Source organism: Sclerotinia sclerotiorum, genomic scaffold (genome assembly GCF_000146945.2).
Source record: "Sclerotinia sclerotiorum 1980 UF-70 scaffold_18 genomic scaffold, whole genome shotgun sequence".
Classification (NCBI taxonomy): Eukaryota; Fungi; Ascomycota; class Leotiomycetes; order Helotiales; family Sclerotiniaceae; genus Sclerotinia; species Sclerotinia sclerotiorum.
In genome coordinates, this window is record NW_001820818.1 from 767745 (window position 1) to 785240 (window position 17496).

The following is a 17496-nucleotide window of genomic DNA, read 5'->3' on the forward strand; positions in this document are numbered from 1 at the left end:
TTGTTGTAATTTTATTTCAATGGAATGTGGGCAATTGAGGTAAAAGTGTACAGGGTCCTGATAAACCACGTTACGTTATGGAAGCTTATCCAATAAATACGATTCAAGCATAACAACCTTCTCGCCAATCTGTGAATAGCCGTTCAAGCGAAACAGCTGCAAGCCTATGGGACCTTACTTATCACACAGTCCGCCTTTTGAGAATAGAGATCGCCAAAGAACATAATATCACGTTGAAGGCAACGAGGCGAAAAACCTCATGTCGTATTAAACTTCAAAAGTGGGGCCAGAAAGTAGGGCTCATGCTGTTAGATCCTCCATCCTCTAACCCCAAAACACCAACTTCGTCTTTTCGCCTTCATTCAATGGCGGCAACACTCCAAGAAAGCTTGACATAGCCAAACGCCGAACCCCTGTGTCAGAAAAAACTGGATGCACCTCATGCATATTACGAGAGTTGAAGAGGTATAGATCACCAATATGAGGTTGAAAATCTAATCGCTTACGGCCATCAACAAGGCCCGCAGAGTATCCATAACTCTCTGGATCTCGGAAGGCCAATGCTTCGGGAGACCACTGCAAATCGTATACGGTAGTTCCTCCACTATTGGCCGGTGGTGGAGTCACGCATAAATTGACGGCAACTTGGTTTGTCACTCTGCTAATTGACCACGATTCCGTCCGAGTGTCGTAAGGTGCCCAATCGCAATGAACTGGTGTTCCGTTGTTGATCACTCGATAAATGCCGGCAAAGTAAGACTGCGTGGCAGGAGTACCATTCGTCGTCTCATCCTCTAGCACCTCTGTGGCTAGCATGACTTCCCAGTCGTCGGGAGCAATCGATTTAATGAAGTCGAAGACTTTGGCAAACGCATTGATACCAACTTCTGCGGCCAATCGAGCGTGCGAGTCACCCAACTCACGGACTGCCTGGAAGTATTGCTGTTTCTCTATATCTTTAGTCAGCTACTGTGGAGTCTAGGTTTCTCATGATGAAAGAAATTTGGCAGGGATTTCTTAAAAAGAGTACGTACCATTTCCAGATCTATTTTTCAGGTCATCCTCGCTCTGCGCTTGGAACTCAAACTGGGCAATGCCCACTTTGGCCAACTTTGGACCAGTAGCATGCAAATATGGTGTAAGTCTTGGCTCCAAAGCGTTTGTGAGCTTAGAGCAATCCTCCTGGGAAAGAAACTCAGGCTCGTGAAGGAGAGGAGTTCTGCCTTCCAAGAGATCGAGGAATGCTTTCTCTGTAGCACGAATTGGCTTGGTGGTCTTCCAATTCGATTTAATGGCTGAATTTACTTCGGAATCAGGACGGGAGTCCTTTGCAACGTTGAGCGCTGTCATCATGACTCGAGGTTCTGGCTAAAATATTAGGGATTGATTTTGTTCTTTCGAATGAATTAAAGTAGGGAAGATATCCTACACAAAGTGTGCCTTTCATATGGGATTTATGGTCATATAAATAACAGCGGCGCATGCGCCCTGTAAACTCGAAGGTGTGCTCTTAATAAGTCCTTGTTGCATGATGCATATCCTGCTTCATATGGACATTTTATCCTGTTCCACCTCGTCCATCAACCTGCGGTCGATTGATTAATTGAGCGTACAATTCCACTCATGGCCCTCGAGTGGTTGAATGAAATTGTTTTTATTCGGTAGGATTTGCTATTGGCTGATAGGGGTTTATTAATATCGTTATGCACAACCATCTCATATATTGATATGATGTACGAGTATACAGTTCAGGCCGACATCGCACATGATTATTGGCTGTATACATATTTTCCCAGCATAGGGACTCGCAACGCGACAGACTCAGTTGGTGAAGAATTTACGACCTGCAGGTATGGACCTTTCTAGCTCTTAGTTGATGGATTTGGGTGACGCCCGGCAGCCATTACATCATCCAATAACCATTGAAATGATTCTAGGGGACGTTCCACGACTTCAAGCTGATATAAGACCGCAATATAATCATGTTAAATTCAAATACTTCCGCAAATTCATCGATGGAGGACAATTAAAACCTTACTGCTTGTGTCCCAAACCTATGTCATTGACAGGATAAAATGACACAACATTTCTCAAGGATACACGAGCACAGTTCACTGTGGCAATTACTGCTCACAACAAACTAGGACAAAACATTCGGATAATTTCTGGCACTCCATACACACAAGCCCAGACCGTGTGGGTATCCTTATGCATGTTTCTTGGAGTACAAGATACTTCTAAAAAGCCGAAACAAAATGTTGCTCGAAAGGCTTCGGTATCTCACATCATAATCGAGCCCTGGAAATTACGCCACTGTCACCGATTTGGTGCATGCACGTCGGGTCTCAGCATCAATGATGTTTTGAGCACTTCCATACACAAAGCTGGGTTACATCTATGTTTGTGTTAGGATTAATTCAATAGCCTGGTAAGAATTTTCTGAATTTCAAATTACCATGCCATGGGTTGTGAGCAGCTTGAGAATGATGATACTTAAGCAACAAACCCTCTGTCCGGCTTCAACCTGACTTATAAGAAGTTAGAGAATCTTTCTCCTTCAGTTTTAAAGGGGTTTAGTACAAGTAGAAACTGAGTCTGCGATTCTATTTCAATCGCTTCATGCAAAGCAAGTGGTTTGCGGTCGCGACTCAGCATTTAACAAAGTTGGTGGCGCACCTGAGCTTCTGAATCCAGCTTACTCAATTGACATACTGCAGGATATTGTACTACAATGTTTTAACCACTATTCCGATTTCTGGAGAGGACTTGCAGATATCTCGCCAGTACTTTTCTGTTGTGGCTGTTGTCAAAGACCTTCGAGGTAATAGCGGAATTGCAGTCAAAATGAATTCGACCCGAACAATCTGCGTCCCCACCAAACATATACAGTCCCATAACCCAGCGTCACTGCAATTGCACCAGATATTTATTTGATCGCGTACTCTCTGTGCAGGTAATTCCCTAGGTCTGCTGTTAATCCAGGAGGTTTCACTGGCCTTCATGCAACAGCTTTCCTTTTCACAGAAAAGTTAAGTAGCGAACCTATTTCGCAAGCGAGACTAGCATCATGATTCTGGCTCGCACGTCTACCATTACGCACTTTGAACTAGAGTTCTAGCAGTACAGATTTGACTTTTGAGTTAGGTAAGAAACCCTGCGAGACAACTAGTCGGTATTCCGATAACTCGTAATGGTTGATAACAAGAACAGAAAAAATCGCAGGAAGTATGCGTCCATTGACATTTAGTTACGTCATAACCTGGGCGTGTCATACTAGATTGTGATTGATACGAGAGAAATGCTAATGGGTCCAAGTTGAGAAGATTTTTGGCCATATCAGTAGAGGTGCCGTGGTATAGATACGCTGAAGCCATGATTTGATGATAGTATTTCCTCAAGAAAAGAAACATAATACTTGGCTAAGTTGAGATGAATAGGGATGGTTAATTCTTCGTGGAAATAGGACGGCGAAGGAAAGAAGTCGTTACGCTTGGCTGACTGTTTGTTAAGTGATGATCAATGTATGGTCAATATCCGCGGAGCATATCATCTAACGTGTATGCAATCCTGCCAAGATTTTGTGCTCTTCCTATCAACTCCGTGGTATTGACTCGATAAATTGATAGCCGCACTGCCACCCTGCTGAAAGGGAAACCAAACGCACGTCAAGCTCGCGGCCTTGCCTACGTATCTTCAGGCTATTCAGTGCTGATTATGCATAATCTAAGTATTTCGATCTTTTGAATTGAATTTATATGTATGCATAGCCTTGCTTGTTTCCAGTCCCGGAATGATAGGTGGCGATCCAGGAGAAGTTTATAGATACCCGATCTAATGAGTAGTTTGGTTATAGCCTTTGATTCCAAGTCCCTCAACGGTAGTGGGTAGAATTTCCCCGACACTAACAGTTCAACATAGTGACTTGTATCATATACCAGCACTTAGTCGACGAAATTTTCCGGGAAGCAAAAAACCGCCAGTGGAAGCTATTCAGCTGCAGCGGTTGCTTCCTTTCCCTCAATTCACAACCTGTACTTCTGGGAATGCGGAATAACCCTGCCCAATTTCTTGGTGTTTTTATATCAAGGCCTACTTTGGTATACTGTAAAATAGGTCTAAACTTTTGGATAATCTTAGATATATGGCTGGAATCATCAACGAGCTTGATCCTCTGCACTCGTCATCGTTGATTTGAGTCGGACATTTCCAGTCCGGTTAGAAAAGCTCATGGGTGTATGCACATATAATATAGAATGAGTGTGATCCCTCATTGAAGGAAGGACAGCCTGGGAAACTCTTAAAAATTTATATCACATAGTTCTAGAGCTGCAGGTAGCTCCTTTCCACGCTTCCCAATTATTGTTCGTTATAGCAGGTACAAAATGACATGTGCTTAACATCTCGACTTAAGCTCATTTATTTTTTCAAGACATAGAAAATACATATTAATATCGGGAAATGCCCCGGAGTGAAGATATAAAATGTATCAAGTTGTTGGTGTGATGGTGCTGATGACGAAGAATTGCTGGCGGATTATTTTTCCGTGGTGTAAATGATTGATGCGGGGCACAAGTGACGTCGGCAAACAAGGCCAGTGTGATCATCCCTTGCCTTGACTTACCTTTGGTCATTTTGTCAACATCAAAACACTTCAATGTCTCAATCACCATGATTTGATTGATACCTGAAGTACTCAAATAATTATGGCAAATCCTTCAGATATGAAGGCATTAAGTTTATATTTCTTGACCTTCAACTGTGGTCTTACCCTCATCGACACTGATGCCTTTGCTTCTCAACTTTTCAGCGGCCTCTCATCCCCTCACTTGCCAGACTTGCTCGTTCTCTCCTTGCAAGAAATTGCACCCATACCATACTCTCTTATAGGCGGATCCTTCTTAGTACCATATTTCAATCGATTCCACGATGCAGTCGAAAAAGCTTCAAAGAAATTATCAGACGATGGATCGGCATACACCTCGATAGTGGCACGAAATGTTGGTTTGACGGGAATTATGATATTTGTAAAAGATCCGACACTTATACAAGATTTAGAGGCTGGTGAAGTTGGAGTGGGAGCATGGTCAATGGGAAATAAAGGAGCAATTGGAGTACGATTTACATACGGAAATGGAAATACTTCTACAGAATTGACGTTCGTTGCGGCCCACCTTGCTGCTATGGAAGATGGACTACAAAGACGAAACCAAGACTGGAAGGATATTGTCCGCGGACTGGTATTTTCTTCAACAACCTCGAATTATGCTACGACTTTGCCCCGAGGCGACGAAGATAGACCACTGTTATCCATATCACCACAAGATGGGTCGATTTATAAATCAACATCCCATCTCTTTTTTGGCGGCGACTTAAATTATCGAACTTCTCTAATGTCTCCTGCGGCAAATGATTATGCCAACATATTTCCGCAACCGAACGATCTCATTTCCTCTTCTAATCATTATTCAGCCCTATTCAAAAACGATCAGCTCAATCGAGAACGATTAGCTGGTCGAACTTGTCATGGGCTTATTGAAGCTCCGGTGTCATTTCCACCTACATACAAATACGATTCGGAAGGGCCATTCATGACAGCAGATGGTGAACTGAATAGATGGCCATGGGCAAAACACAGATGGCCCAGTTGGTGCGATAGAATTCTATACCTCGATATGCCATCTTGGGTGCAAAAGAGTAACCCGGAAGCCAAGATTATCCCGAATAAATATACTGCATTGCCTCTTCTGCCGACTTCAGATCATAGAGCTGTAGCTTTGGATGTAACTATTCCTCTATTGCCTATTCCAGAACCGGAAGCAGGAGAAGGGGGAGATGATCCAAGAGCCCACATGCCCTTTGATATTGATATTGATTGGAAAAAGAAGAGGGAAAGAGCTAGAATGCTAGAAATAGTGGTGGGTTTCACAATGTACTTTACTAGTACCAAGGAGGGGGCTTCTTTATTCATTGCAATAGTCGTTAGTGTTGTAGGGGCTATATATGTTCTCAGGGCATTCTTCAGTGCCTGAGGGTTTGGTTTTGAAATTCGTTGTATGAGATTATGGTTCATGAGCTTGGATGGCGTTTATGGAGATGTGAAATGATAGAGGGCGAAGTCTTTTGATTATGGACAGCTATGGTGAGTAACCACTTAAATATTTAGATGAACAAACCACATCAGATTTCAGTTCTTCTAGCACCATTTTCTGTGGCATATTGCATCATATATTTGGTCTGCATGGTATTTCGTTCGATGTTTTGTCCCTCAGAATCTTATGCGGTGCGGCGTAAGCGAAGTTGTGAGAGATGTTGCTACCAAAGTATGAGCTTCGTTAAATGTACTCGAGTGAGTTATTTTGATACGTCCTCCACATCATTTTAAGGGAAAGACACCAGAAATTTGAAGCGCGTTTGTTCCATCCGTCCATTTATTGTCTCTCCCAAAACCCATTTCAAACTTTCTTTTTCGTAGAACCATGTCCAGCGGGACAATGGTTTAATACAGTCCCACATTGCTTCATCGCATGGATGAAGATTGAAGATTTGACCGAGAGATTCCCTACTCGCATTGCGGAAATGCAGGCCTATCTTGGACGCCAGGGATTGCGATGTTTGGGTGCTCCTACCCGTGTTCACTCCAAGGAGTTTCTATTTCTCTGCTGCTACAAACTGATGTCGGCAAAGATGGAACATGATATATGTTATTCTGATCTTATACAGCTGTCAGTTGCCACCATCTGACTGCCTCTTCACCGAAGGCCAATTATCGCATCAAAGTATTTTTGCCGAAGGAGAAATCGCTAATATGATCCTACCCAGTCGCTACTTGTGGCTCGACGAGCAGTTCAGCTCTCCAAGGCACTTTCTCAGAACACTGTGTTAGGGAGGGGTATTTAACCACAAAAACATCGCGTTACGTACCTCACTAGCGTCAGGGCTCCCCGGAAATTTTAATCAATTAACTACTCTGAGTCTCTGACAATGCACCAGTCCCGATGTTTAGGTAGCTCGTACATAGACCTAATACTGCAGCAGTCGAGCGGTCGTCCGCGTCAGCTTATTCGACATCACACTGCATGAAACCCATCGATATCAAAGTCAAAATCCAATTATACGTATACAAGTCAGTAAGAGTCTGCGCTACTGGAAGCAACTGCCAATTAGAATGAAAAATGCCACACAATCCTACTTTGCGGATATACGCGGAAGTGGTACTCTTTTAGACCTTCAGGCGGAATGTCCACAATGGTCAAAACTCCACTGTCCATGATTTCGTCCGATATTGGATCGGGATTTTCAAATGCACGACATGGAAGGAAAAGAACGTTCTACCCAGGTGCTAGATCTGGAAAACTATGATCTAGTAAGGTTCAATCCCAGAATTTCGAAAAACCAAATGCTCTTCTGATAATTTGAATCTTATCTGATCGATCTAATGACCATGTCGAAATCATGGTTGATAGCTTTTCCAAGCTAGGCTCGTATACTGTTCGAAGCCGAGACCATGACCAATTGACCCAACGGATTCTCAGTGATACCTTGTTATCTGATCAATCTGATTATGTACGTTCGAGGCGTAATTGCTTTCTGACAACGCTGATAAAAATGGGCTTACCCCCACAGATAACTTTACCGGTACCGCACTTCGCCTGTCTTCCGCCAAAGAGGGCATAGTATGAATGCACATATGAACGACCCACGAGATGCTGAGCTCCACAGACACAGGTTACAAAATTCCACTTTGGTACCTCGATGGTGTCAAGGTGGTGTCATATCGTATACGGAGTAAAAACTGACTATAATGGATACATGATACATCATAGGAATATTAGATGTTTGAGAACTTTACCTTCCTCGTCATGATGAGGATCTCGATCAGATCAGATAGAAATTAGGAAGCTTAATTCCATAATCTTATCAATCTGATTAGATTTAACTTTGTGTGTGTAAGGAGTTCAACTGAATTTCATCACCCATAGAAATTGAGACCGGCTTCAATATCAGTGGCACATTCCGACTTTTTCCATTGGTATGATAGTAGCGGCGATTTGGCATTTCTTTCCAATTCCAATAAATAATGCCAACTAGAGACTGCCAGTTTAACTTCTAAGTAGATGATTTGGATTTTATTTTCCCCATTCATCCCGGTCATTGATGAAAATTTTTGATCAGATTAGATAAAAGCTAGGTCAATTATCCCCACTCGATCCCACCTGACTCCACTTTGTTGACTTTAGCCAGCTAATCAACTATGTGTAACCATTTAGTAGTCAACATAATTGACCCATTCAAGTTAACCCATCTTTGTTCATTCACCTCTCTTCATTCGGGAATGATTCCATTCGTAGGAGGAACTGCGTTTAAAAAGGATTAATTGACGTTTGCAATGTGCATCCAATCTTACAAGGAATTTTGTCGTTTTATTTGCTTTTTACCAGCCTATCTTGTGTGCGTTATCTTGTTGGATTTGATGATCTACTCGCATCCTCGTTCATACTAAGGCTCGTTCTATATCACTAACCGGTGGGACTCCGTGGGAATAATCTTGGCAGCCCCAAGCAGACGGCAGCATGCGCCAATTTCGGACCTTGTCCTAGCTACAGCCATGGTGGATGTGCATGTGGATGTGGATAGGTCATATTGACAGGTAGGCCGAGATTCAAGTATTAGTAGTGACCGCCTCCTTCCGTGGTTGTCCCATCGTTTTGTAGTTCCTATATCATTCCAATTCTTTCCTGAACCACTTTCCATTGGGATCCGCAAATTCTTGCGGCGTCGACCAACCGCAATTATGCCAGCATTCGCAAAATTCAGGCCTGGATACCGTCGAAGGGCTACCGAGGATATAATTAATGAAAGTTCAGAAGTAGCTATGGCTGATATGCCGTCTTCGAATGAAAAGAATCCTGCAGTTAGCGGTACTGAAGATACTATCTCTCCAAGCAATGCCAGTGATGGACCAATATCAGAGCAAGTGGAAAAGGATGTTTTACCGACCGAAACTGCACAACGTGGTGTTCAAGAAGTAGAGGCGGTGGCATTGACATGGACTAAACCATACCTTGTCAGCGTTTTCATGCTGTAAGTTCACACTTATCGTTGTCGTGTGTACGGACGTAGCGACTAAACTATTCAATGACAGCATGTGGTTACTTTACTTTGTTAATGCCATGCAATCTTCAATCTGCTACAATCTTATCCCTTTCGCCACGAGTGCATTTCAATCGCATTCTTCGATCACTGTCATCAACATCGTTGCCAACGCTATGACAGCCGCAATTTACATTCCGCTTGCGAAGATGCTAGATCTCTGGGGTCGTGCTGAGGGATTTCTTCTCATGGTGTTGTTTTCCACTATCGGTTTGATCATGATGGCTGCTTGCAATGGCATTGCTACCTTCTGTGCTGCGCAGGTACGTGCTATCTTGTCGGACTGGCTCTTGTGCCTCCCAACATACTAATAATAATTTCTAGGTGTTTTACTCCATCGGCTTTGGAGGTTTGATTTATAGTATTGATGTCATCACCGCTGATGTTTCCAAGTTGAAGAATCGAGGTCTTGCATACGCTTTCACTTCTTCGCCATACATCATTACAGCATTTGCGGGACCTAAAGTTTCTGACGATTATTACTATAATATCAGCTGGAGGTGGGGATTTGGAACTTTTGCTATCATCTTGCCATTCGTAGCAGCGCCTTTGTACTTCATTTTGAAGATGAATCTCAAAAAGGCAGAGAATAAAGGTGTTTTGATTAGAGAGAGCAGTGGTCGAACCCTTGCAGAAAACATCTGGCATTACCTGGTAGAATTTGATGGTGAGTCATGCTTCTTCCACTAATCTTCACATAGGACATTATTCTGACAATTGTACAGCCTTTGGTGTTCTGCTCTTCGCTGGAGGTTTCACGGTATTCTTGCTGCCATTCACTCTTGCAGATACTGCGCCAAACGGTTGGCGAACGGATTACATTATTGCTATGATCGTCGTTGGATTCGTGGTCCTCGTCATCTTTGCACTTTACGAAGTATTCCTCGCCAGAGCACCTTTCCTGAACGTCAACCTCTTAGCAAATCGAACTGTCATTGGCGCCTGTCTGCTAGATTTGACTTATCAAATCTCTTACTACTGCTGGAACAGCTACTTCACCTCTTTCCTACAAGTTGTTAACAACTTAACCTTGGCGGAGGCTGGATATGTTAGCGATACGTTCGATGTTATTTCTGGTATCCTCCTCCTCGGCGTTGGGTTGTTAATTCGCAAGACCGGATACTTCAAGTGGCTTCTGTATATCGCAGTACCAATTTACGTCTTCGCTCAAGGCCTGATGATTTATTTCCGTCAACCCCACCAAAGCATTGGTTACATTGTTATGTGTCAAATATTCATCTCGATCGGCGGAAGTGTATTCATCATTGTGGAACAACTCGCAGTTCTTGCCGCCTCGGACCATCAACACGTTGCCGCTATTCTCGCATTACTCTACGTCGTTGGAAACATCGGTGGCGCCATTGGAAACACCATTTGCGGTGCCATCTGGACAAACACATTCCCCCAAGCTTTGGAGAGATACCTTCCCGAATCAGCCATGGCAGATTTCGACAACATTTATGGTGATCTCGCCACTCAACTCACTTATCCAGTAGGAAGCGAGACTCGAATCGCCATTCAACATGCATATGGATATGCACAGGAGAGAATGCTTATTGCAGGAACTGTGATTATTGGCCTTGCATTTGTTTGGGTTATGATGATCAAAAATATCAATGTAGCCCAAAAGACTCAAGTCAAGGGTACGGTATTCTAGATGTGGAATCAGTCATATAATTTTAAATGCCAGATGGTTATCCTACAGGATTTACCGCTTTTTTGAGACCGGTGGCAGGTCCTCGTAATCAACATGTCATAATATCAAAAGTTTTTGTATACCCTGTAGATTGTTCCATCTGGTCGTTTTTGTGATCCTTGTAAGGTACGTGAGCTCCGAGGGTTTATTTTATCATATTGTGTTTAGTCGGGCTGAATACCATTAACACATGCAGCATTGCTCTCCATGACTATGTACTGCTCCAACTTCATTGCTGTAACTCGAGAGATTTGATATCACCGTTCCTCAGATTATCAATCCATTCTCAGAAATATTGTCACGAACTTCATTAGAATATCCATCACCGTATTTCCAATGCCACTTCATAAAGACAAACCGCCAAATACCAAAGCTCTGCACTCCAAAATCTACCCAATATTCATTACGTATACTCCTTTCACGGCGGGTCCAAATGACAGCATAACACCAACCTCATTGGTAATCTCGGATAAGATATTTTTTCCCTCTGCATGCAAGCGAATCCCATTAGCGTCATCTGATTAGATTAATTTACAGACAATCTTATCTGATCCGCTCAAATCAGCATTTTTTCGCTATCTATCCTTGATTTTCGTGTTCTTTTGCTGGGGATAGATGGTTCCTTTATCCTAAATCAGACTTGCATCTAAAAACATCCGATCTCGCAATTTTTGGTTGTATTGTTGGTTTCTAGAAAATAAATTTGAGATATCTAACCTAGAAGATCCATGTTCTGTTGGACACGGATGTTTGCTTGACTGAAAATTCCATCCCACTTTTCTTCACGGAGAACTTACTTGGCCAGTAGCGTAGCCACATTAACCGTTCGCCGATCTTCTGAATACCAACGCGCGCACTCAGTTGTATTCTGTTCTTCCGAATATACAATAATCCTCAATATCACCCGAACATCTCACAATGGCCTCTAAGTTCTGGCCCAAAGGTGGCCTTCCAGGTATCCTACATCATTACGTATGTATATATTCTGTCTACTGGATGATTATAGACATTGTACTAACAAAAACATAGACCGAAACCCTCGTAACATTCGAGTATACATCCGGGAGCATCCCTAAACCCCATAGTCTTCTCTTCATAGGAGGACTAGGAGATGGCCTCGCAACCACATCATTCATGGCCGATATAGCCACAGCTTTACAACCAACCCCCTGGTCCCTCTTTTCCCTCAATCTCTCATCATCTTACGCACAATGGGGAACATCACATCTCGATCGCGATTCAGACGAAATAGCAGAATGTCTCCGCTACATCCAAGAATACAAGAGCTCCAAATATCCAAACAGCAAAACCATACTAATGGGTCATTCGACCGGTTCTCAACTCGTACTCCACTATCTCCATAAACCCAATCCTCACACCACCACCCCAATCTTTGATCCCCATCTCAAACATGTCTCGCGTCCGATCCTCGACGGTGCAATCATGCAAGCACCCATTTCAGATCGCGAAGCCATTCAATCCGTCCTACGAGATGGACTTGGCAAAAGACCTTCAAGTGAATGTCAAGCCGCATTTCGACAAATCCAAGAAATAGCAAAAGATGCAGCCAAACGCGATCAATCTATCGATATCATCCTCCCCATGTCCCTCACCTCCCAAATCGGCTACGGTAATACACCAATTAGCTGTCGACGGTTCATGAGTCTCGCCAGTCCCAAAAGTCCCCAACAGCCTGAGGAAGATGATTTATTCAGCTCGGATCTGAGTGATGAGCAATTGGCAAGAACTTTCGGGATTATTAAAGAAAGGGGTTTGTTGAGGGATAAACTTGTTATTTTTTATTCTGGGGCTGATCAGGCGGTGCCGGATTGGGTGGATAAGGAAAAGTTACTTAAGAGGTGGAAGGATGCTGCGGATCATGGGGGAAGAGAGAGTGTTTGGGATGATGAGTTTACGGCTATTATTCCAGGGGCGAGTCATGCGTTGAGTAATGATGATCAGGCGGGTCCGAGGAAGTTTTTGTGTGAGAGGTTGATGGGGTATGTTAGGAGGATTGAGCAGAAGTAGGGGTTCGATTTGAGATGTGTGCAATGCTCTGTTTGCTTTGAGCTGCAGATAGGACTTATGAAACAATTTATCTATGCAAATTATCTTCCATCCTTGCATTCTCCATGAATATGGAGAATTAACAGATTGTTGTAACTTATATTCAACGGGGTAATTGATGATGAGCTACCCGCCTAGCTAACTCAAAACACACCTCGACGACTTTCACATCAATGGAGCAAAAAAGGAGCTTTGTCGAGATTGAAAAGTCGACAATCTCCTAGTATTAACACAGACAATAACTAACTGGCCAGTAAATAATGAAGGATATTATCATATCCAGTAGAATTCGTAATCTATGAATTGTTTGTATATCTTAGCTTATATACAACTAAGTACAGTACATTATGATTAAAAAGACAGGCTGAACAAAAAATAAGGTGCTAAGTAGCTATCAAATGTGTATCTATCCGCATCTAATCGCCCAAAATAGAGGTTCACTTGGACTAATCATACCTGGGTATGGAAAGTGCCTTCATATCAACTTGATGATTTGTGTTTAGAGTGTAGGTGAGATTAATTTATTCACTTATTAAGATAGAGTTATGTCATTATGTTACAACTAGAACTATTTTCTTGATCTGATCTTAAACTAAAAATAGATTACTTATTACTCCTTACGAGTTGGGTATTTATATACTCTAATCTCAAATTATAGATATATGGTCTAGGACCTCTATCTTCAACTCGTTTAATCAATATATTGTCTTCTAGTTGTGGCTCTCAAGAAATTTTCTCCAAGCCAATTTTTAAAGACTTCACTTGAGACTTGATTTTAATCAACGAACATCTATTTAGGGCTCACCAATGAATATATGATTTCATTTTATGTTTATTTTGACCAAATGAAGACTATTTTAAATACAAAATAGAGCGAATTGACCAATTAAACGTTTAAGGCCCACCGGAAGACCTGTGGCCCCTCAAAACCTAGTAGTTGGACAAGCTAGCGGTAATAAGTTCTAGAGGCCTACAAATGTGCAATTCGATCAAAATCATCGTATAATCATAGTAGAAAATTTTTAAAGGAAGCAACGCAATTTCATTTCATCATGAATATCTATCTAGAAAAATTCTCAAAAACCTCTTTATCCCTTCGAAAGTGTCTGAAAAACGCCTAAAAGACTACTGAAATAACCCAATTTCAACGTAAAAATAACACAAATAACCCCCAAACTATCCTGCATCATCTCGAAATTCTCTTTACTATTCCTTTTCTTTCTTATTATCCTTCAATTGGTCCAATTGACTCTGGATTTCACCTTGACGTGGTGTGTTTTGACGAGAAATGATCGGTGCGAGACAAGATCCTGGAAATGCACCATGTCTTTGAGACTCATATTCATAGGGGTGAGCCTGGTACAAAGAATGGGTAGTTGTGTGATCTTGACGGCTAGTCAAAGTAGTACCACGTAGTGTGGTCATCTCTTGAGAACGGAACATCGTCATGGTATGAGCGGCATCTAGCTCCGTATTAGGGCGCGGAATGGGAAGTCTGCGGTTGAATTCTGGCGGAGATTGTTGGATAAAGAGGCTTTGTTCATCGTTTTCCGGAGTAGGCTCTCTGATAACGATAGTCTGACGTTCTTGACCGGCTAAGACTTGGTGAAAGGCTGCGATGCTGCGAGATTCTTGCTCATGGGAGAAACGGAATCTTTCACGCCCAGGGCACCCAGAACGATGTTGTTGATGGTACAATTCTGCGCCTTCGGCATGGGTTAAGTATGGTCTATCAGGGGCTCGATATGTGTGAAACCGACGGTTTGATGATTGGCTCGAAGCTACTGAAGGATCAGTATAGCGTCTTTGAGCCATGTCTGGGCCTTCAGACTCTCGAAAAGAACTTCCAAAAGCAAAGACTTGTTCGATTTGAGGATTGCCTTGGGCGTAGCGTGGAGGTTCCATTTTGCTTTGAGAAGGACTTTGAGAAGGAGTGGCTTCATTTCGCGGTCTTGTAGGAAGTATCAAGAGGCGATCGGGCTCCTGGGGAACTACTGATGGAGGAGGCGTGTTATTAGTCCTCTGTTTCGCCTTCTTGCTACGGGTCGTTCGTGGCTGTTTATCAGCGCCACGGCCACCAGCTTTGGCACTGTCTCTAGCGTTCTTGGCGCGAATCGCACCCCAAACTTTCCTAACAGTCTGGCACTAATGCTCATAAAGCATATTTCCCGTGTATACTCTACGGGCGAGGCCTTCACCACCCAGGTATTTCTGCATCTTAATTGCTAGCTCTGCCCAGGACTTGCCTATTTTCGGATTGTACGTCCCATTAGGTCCATTGAAGCGAGACATAGGCATAATTTCGCATTCAAAATATGTCTGTTCTTCTTTAGACCAGAATTTGCCTCCCATCTTGTAGTATTGCTGAGTTTGACAGGAATAGGTGTTACAGAATGTGATTCACAAGGATAACCGAGACTTGTTGTAGGGTGGTGGCTTATATTCGAGGACAAACAGAACTATATTTGAGTTGAGTTCCTCGGAGGACGGGAGAGGTATAAGACTGTGAAATATCAATTAGCTATCATAATAACAGTAAGATCGGCGACGATATGGCCTGAAAAGAGTTTAAAGTAGATCATACCTTATGAATAAGTGAGAATTAACTACCCGAAGTACTTCTAGAAGTCCTTTTCTTGCGAAGAATCGGCAAGGGCACGGCTTATTGGAACGCAACGGTCAATTATTCCGTCTAGTTGTTGCAACAAAGTTGTTATCGCGCTAGGGTTACTTTGAGGATGGATATTGTATGGTCGACTGTTTCGGCGGGGAAGATTGATTAGCAAGAGTTTCAAAATGAGTCAAACTTGAGATTTTGTGGGCGCTAAAGAAGATGGAGTGCCTACGAGGTTCCGGAAAGAAGCTTCTATGCTGGCAGCTTTTTAGCTACATAACAAGGGAATACTATTCGTTCAAAAAGTCCAAAGTAGCTTCAGGGGTAGGTATAGTCTTTGATTTGGATCGAGGTCGCTCAGAATTGGGTTGAAAGCAGGGTAACGTGAGGAGATGTGCGTATCGAAGGTAGTAAAAGTAAGAAAAATGATGGAGACAGCCTCAAGTATGTAAAAGCTTCTATTTGGAGCGGTTCGAGAGTTTTTATGGCATTTATTTAGAATTAGACGTGATATGAGGGTCGAGAAACCTTTTGTTTCAAAGGCGATCTTGGAATTTTCGAGCTAGTCAAGATCAAGAGGACCTTGATAACGAATTTACTGTAATATTGAGGCTTGGGTGGAGAGGAGGGTGGAGAGGAAATGGAAAGATTGAGAAGATTTCAATATCAGGGAGAGAATGATCAGAAACAGGGGTCGGGCTTTTTATTTGGAGCGAAGCATGGTCGTATATCGGAGGCGAATAGATCTAGAGATCGGAGGAAGCCATGTTAGCAAGAAAGAGTTATTATTGTGAAGATGAACCATCGAAAAACGGAATGAAGGAGGGGTATGGACGAAACTCCGCATACTTTATACCGCACAAGTTCGAACTTAGATAGTTCCAGCGATAACCTTGACGTAAAGTCTTTGTGTATTGGCCAAGAGTCAAGTAAACACTCTTCTTGAGTCAAATTAGATCACGATAGTTCCAATCGTCAAGGAAGATCTCAAATTGAAGAGTTCAAAAGGACTATACTCGGATACTGTGTCAAAATATGAAATAAATTTCTCAGGAAGCTTTCCAAGTTTAATACACCATCAAAAAGCGTTGAATAATTGTTGTAGATGTCAAGGGTAGGTTGTACTGAAATAACTTGAAAGATGCTGGTCTAAGAGGTGGGAGGAAATGTATGGTACGATCCATAAAAGGGTTTAGGAGTGAGTAATGACTGTGGTATATTATATCAGAAGTGAATCAAATTCTTCATGGGTCACATCATATTAGATGATTTTATATATTCCTGTTAGATTTCGAGACAGCGACTACTCTTGCTTACCATTGCAGACGTGATTCGTCTAATTGTTGAGGTGCAAAGGAAGATCACTTGATAGCTGAAATTATAGAGTATTAAGCTAGCGCCGTAGAAGCGAGTAGATAAACTTGTCCCCCTAAGAGCTAAATATCGACGTGAAAGGCACAATTTCTGTTAGATAGTAAAGGGTGTTTTAAATCAAGGTTATATAGCATTACAATTGAAGGACATAGTGTAGCAGCTGGCCAAATGTTAATTGAAGCTTTAGACTGACTACCTGAGACCCGAGGGAGAGTGGTGCTCAGAGAGTTTCACAGAGAATTGCATCCAATACTGTATCTCCTTAGCAGGGCGATGGCATATAGCAAAAATGTCTCTGTCGCTTGAAAGGCTTCGAATAGTGAGGAATGTTTGCAACTAGATGATAGGGGTAGTATTCTACAGTGTGGTCGTTAAAGAGCTATAAACATCAAAGTAGAAGCAAAGTAGTGATCTTCATAAAGGGCTCGCTCCACTGGTAGTGATTGATGAATAAGTTACACATCAAAAACACTTAGCTACTCCATCGGCACAAGCCGAAATTGGGGAAGGCGATAGCAAGGTTATGATGGAGTGCCGGAAGAAGTACTTGTAATGAGAACCGACTAGAGAAAGCTTACTCGGCGCGACATGATGC

At 42.5% G+C, this 17496-nt stretch overlaps 7 protein-coding genes across 7 annotated transcripts; 3 read left to right on the forward strand and 4 right to left on the reverse strand.

Moving 5' to 3' along the window:
- Positions 1-324: 324 nt before the first annotated feature.
- Positions 325-1353, reverse strand: SS1G_11624 (hypothetical protein; the record flags this gene model as incomplete). Its single annotated transcript, XM_001587581.1, has 2 exons — positions 325-950; positions 1035-1353. The coding sequence occupies 2 exons, from the start codon at positions 1351-1353 to the stop codon at positions 325-327; spliced, it is 945 nt and encodes a 314-aa protein (XP_001587631.1).
- Positions 1354-2998: 1645 nt separating this feature from the next.
- On the reverse strand, positions 2999-3374 carry SS1G_11625 (predicted protein; the record flags this gene model as incomplete). Its single annotated transcript, XM_001587582.1, has 2 exons — positions 2999-3106; positions 3252-3374. 2 exons carry the CDS (start codon positions 3372-3374, stop codon positions 2999-3001), a joined length of 231 nt encoding a protein of 76 aa, XP_001587632.1.
- Positions 3375-4703: 1329 nt separating this feature from the next.
- Positions 4704-6029, forward strand: SS1G_11626 (hypothetical protein; the record flags this gene model as incomplete). Its single annotated transcript, XM_001587583.1, has 1 exon — positions 4704-6029. The coding sequence occupies one exon, from the start codon at positions 4704-4706 to the stop codon at positions 6027-6029; it is 1326 nt and encodes a 441-aa protein (XP_001587633.1).
- A 929-nt stretch (positions 6030-6958) lies between these two features.
- On the reverse strand, positions 6959-7268 carry SS1G_11627 (predicted protein; the record flags this gene model as incomplete). Its single annotated transcript, XM_001587584.1, has 2 exons — positions 6959-7026; positions 7190-7268. 2 exons carry the CDS (start codon positions 7266-7268, stop codon positions 6959-6961), a joined length of 147 nt encoding a protein of 48 aa, XP_001587634.1.
- Positions 7269-8791: 1523 nt separating this feature from the next.
- SS1G_11628 (hypothetical protein) lies at positions 8792-11101 on the forward strand (the record flags this gene model as incomplete). Its single annotated transcript, XM_001587585.1, has 5 exons — positions 8792-9081; positions 9143-9413; positions 9475-9817; positions 9876-10793; positions 11043-11101. 5 exons carry the CDS (start codon positions 8792-8794, stop codon positions 11099-11101), a joined length of 1881 nt encoding a protein of 626 aa, XP_001587635.1.
- A 663-nt stretch (positions 11102-11764) lies between these two features.
- On the forward strand, positions 11765-13174 carry SS1G_11629 (hypothetical protein; the record flags this gene model as incomplete). Its single annotated transcript, XM_001587586.1, has 3 exons — positions 11765-11818; positions 11876-12846; positions 13168-13174. The coding sequence occupies 3 exons, from the start codon at positions 11765-11767 to the stop codon at positions 13172-13174; spliced, it is 1032 nt and encodes a 343-aa protein (XP_001587636.1).
- Positions 13175-14119: 945 nt separating this feature from the next.
- SS1G_11630 (predicted protein) lies at positions 14120-15265 on the reverse strand (the record flags this gene model as incomplete). Its single annotated transcript, XM_001587587.1, has 2 exons — positions 14120-14968; positions 15092-15265. The coding sequence occupies 2 exons, from the start codon at positions 15263-15265 to the stop codon at positions 14120-14122; spliced, it is 1023 nt and encodes a 340-aa protein (XP_001587637.1).
- Positions 15266-17496: the final 2231 nt, after the last annotated feature.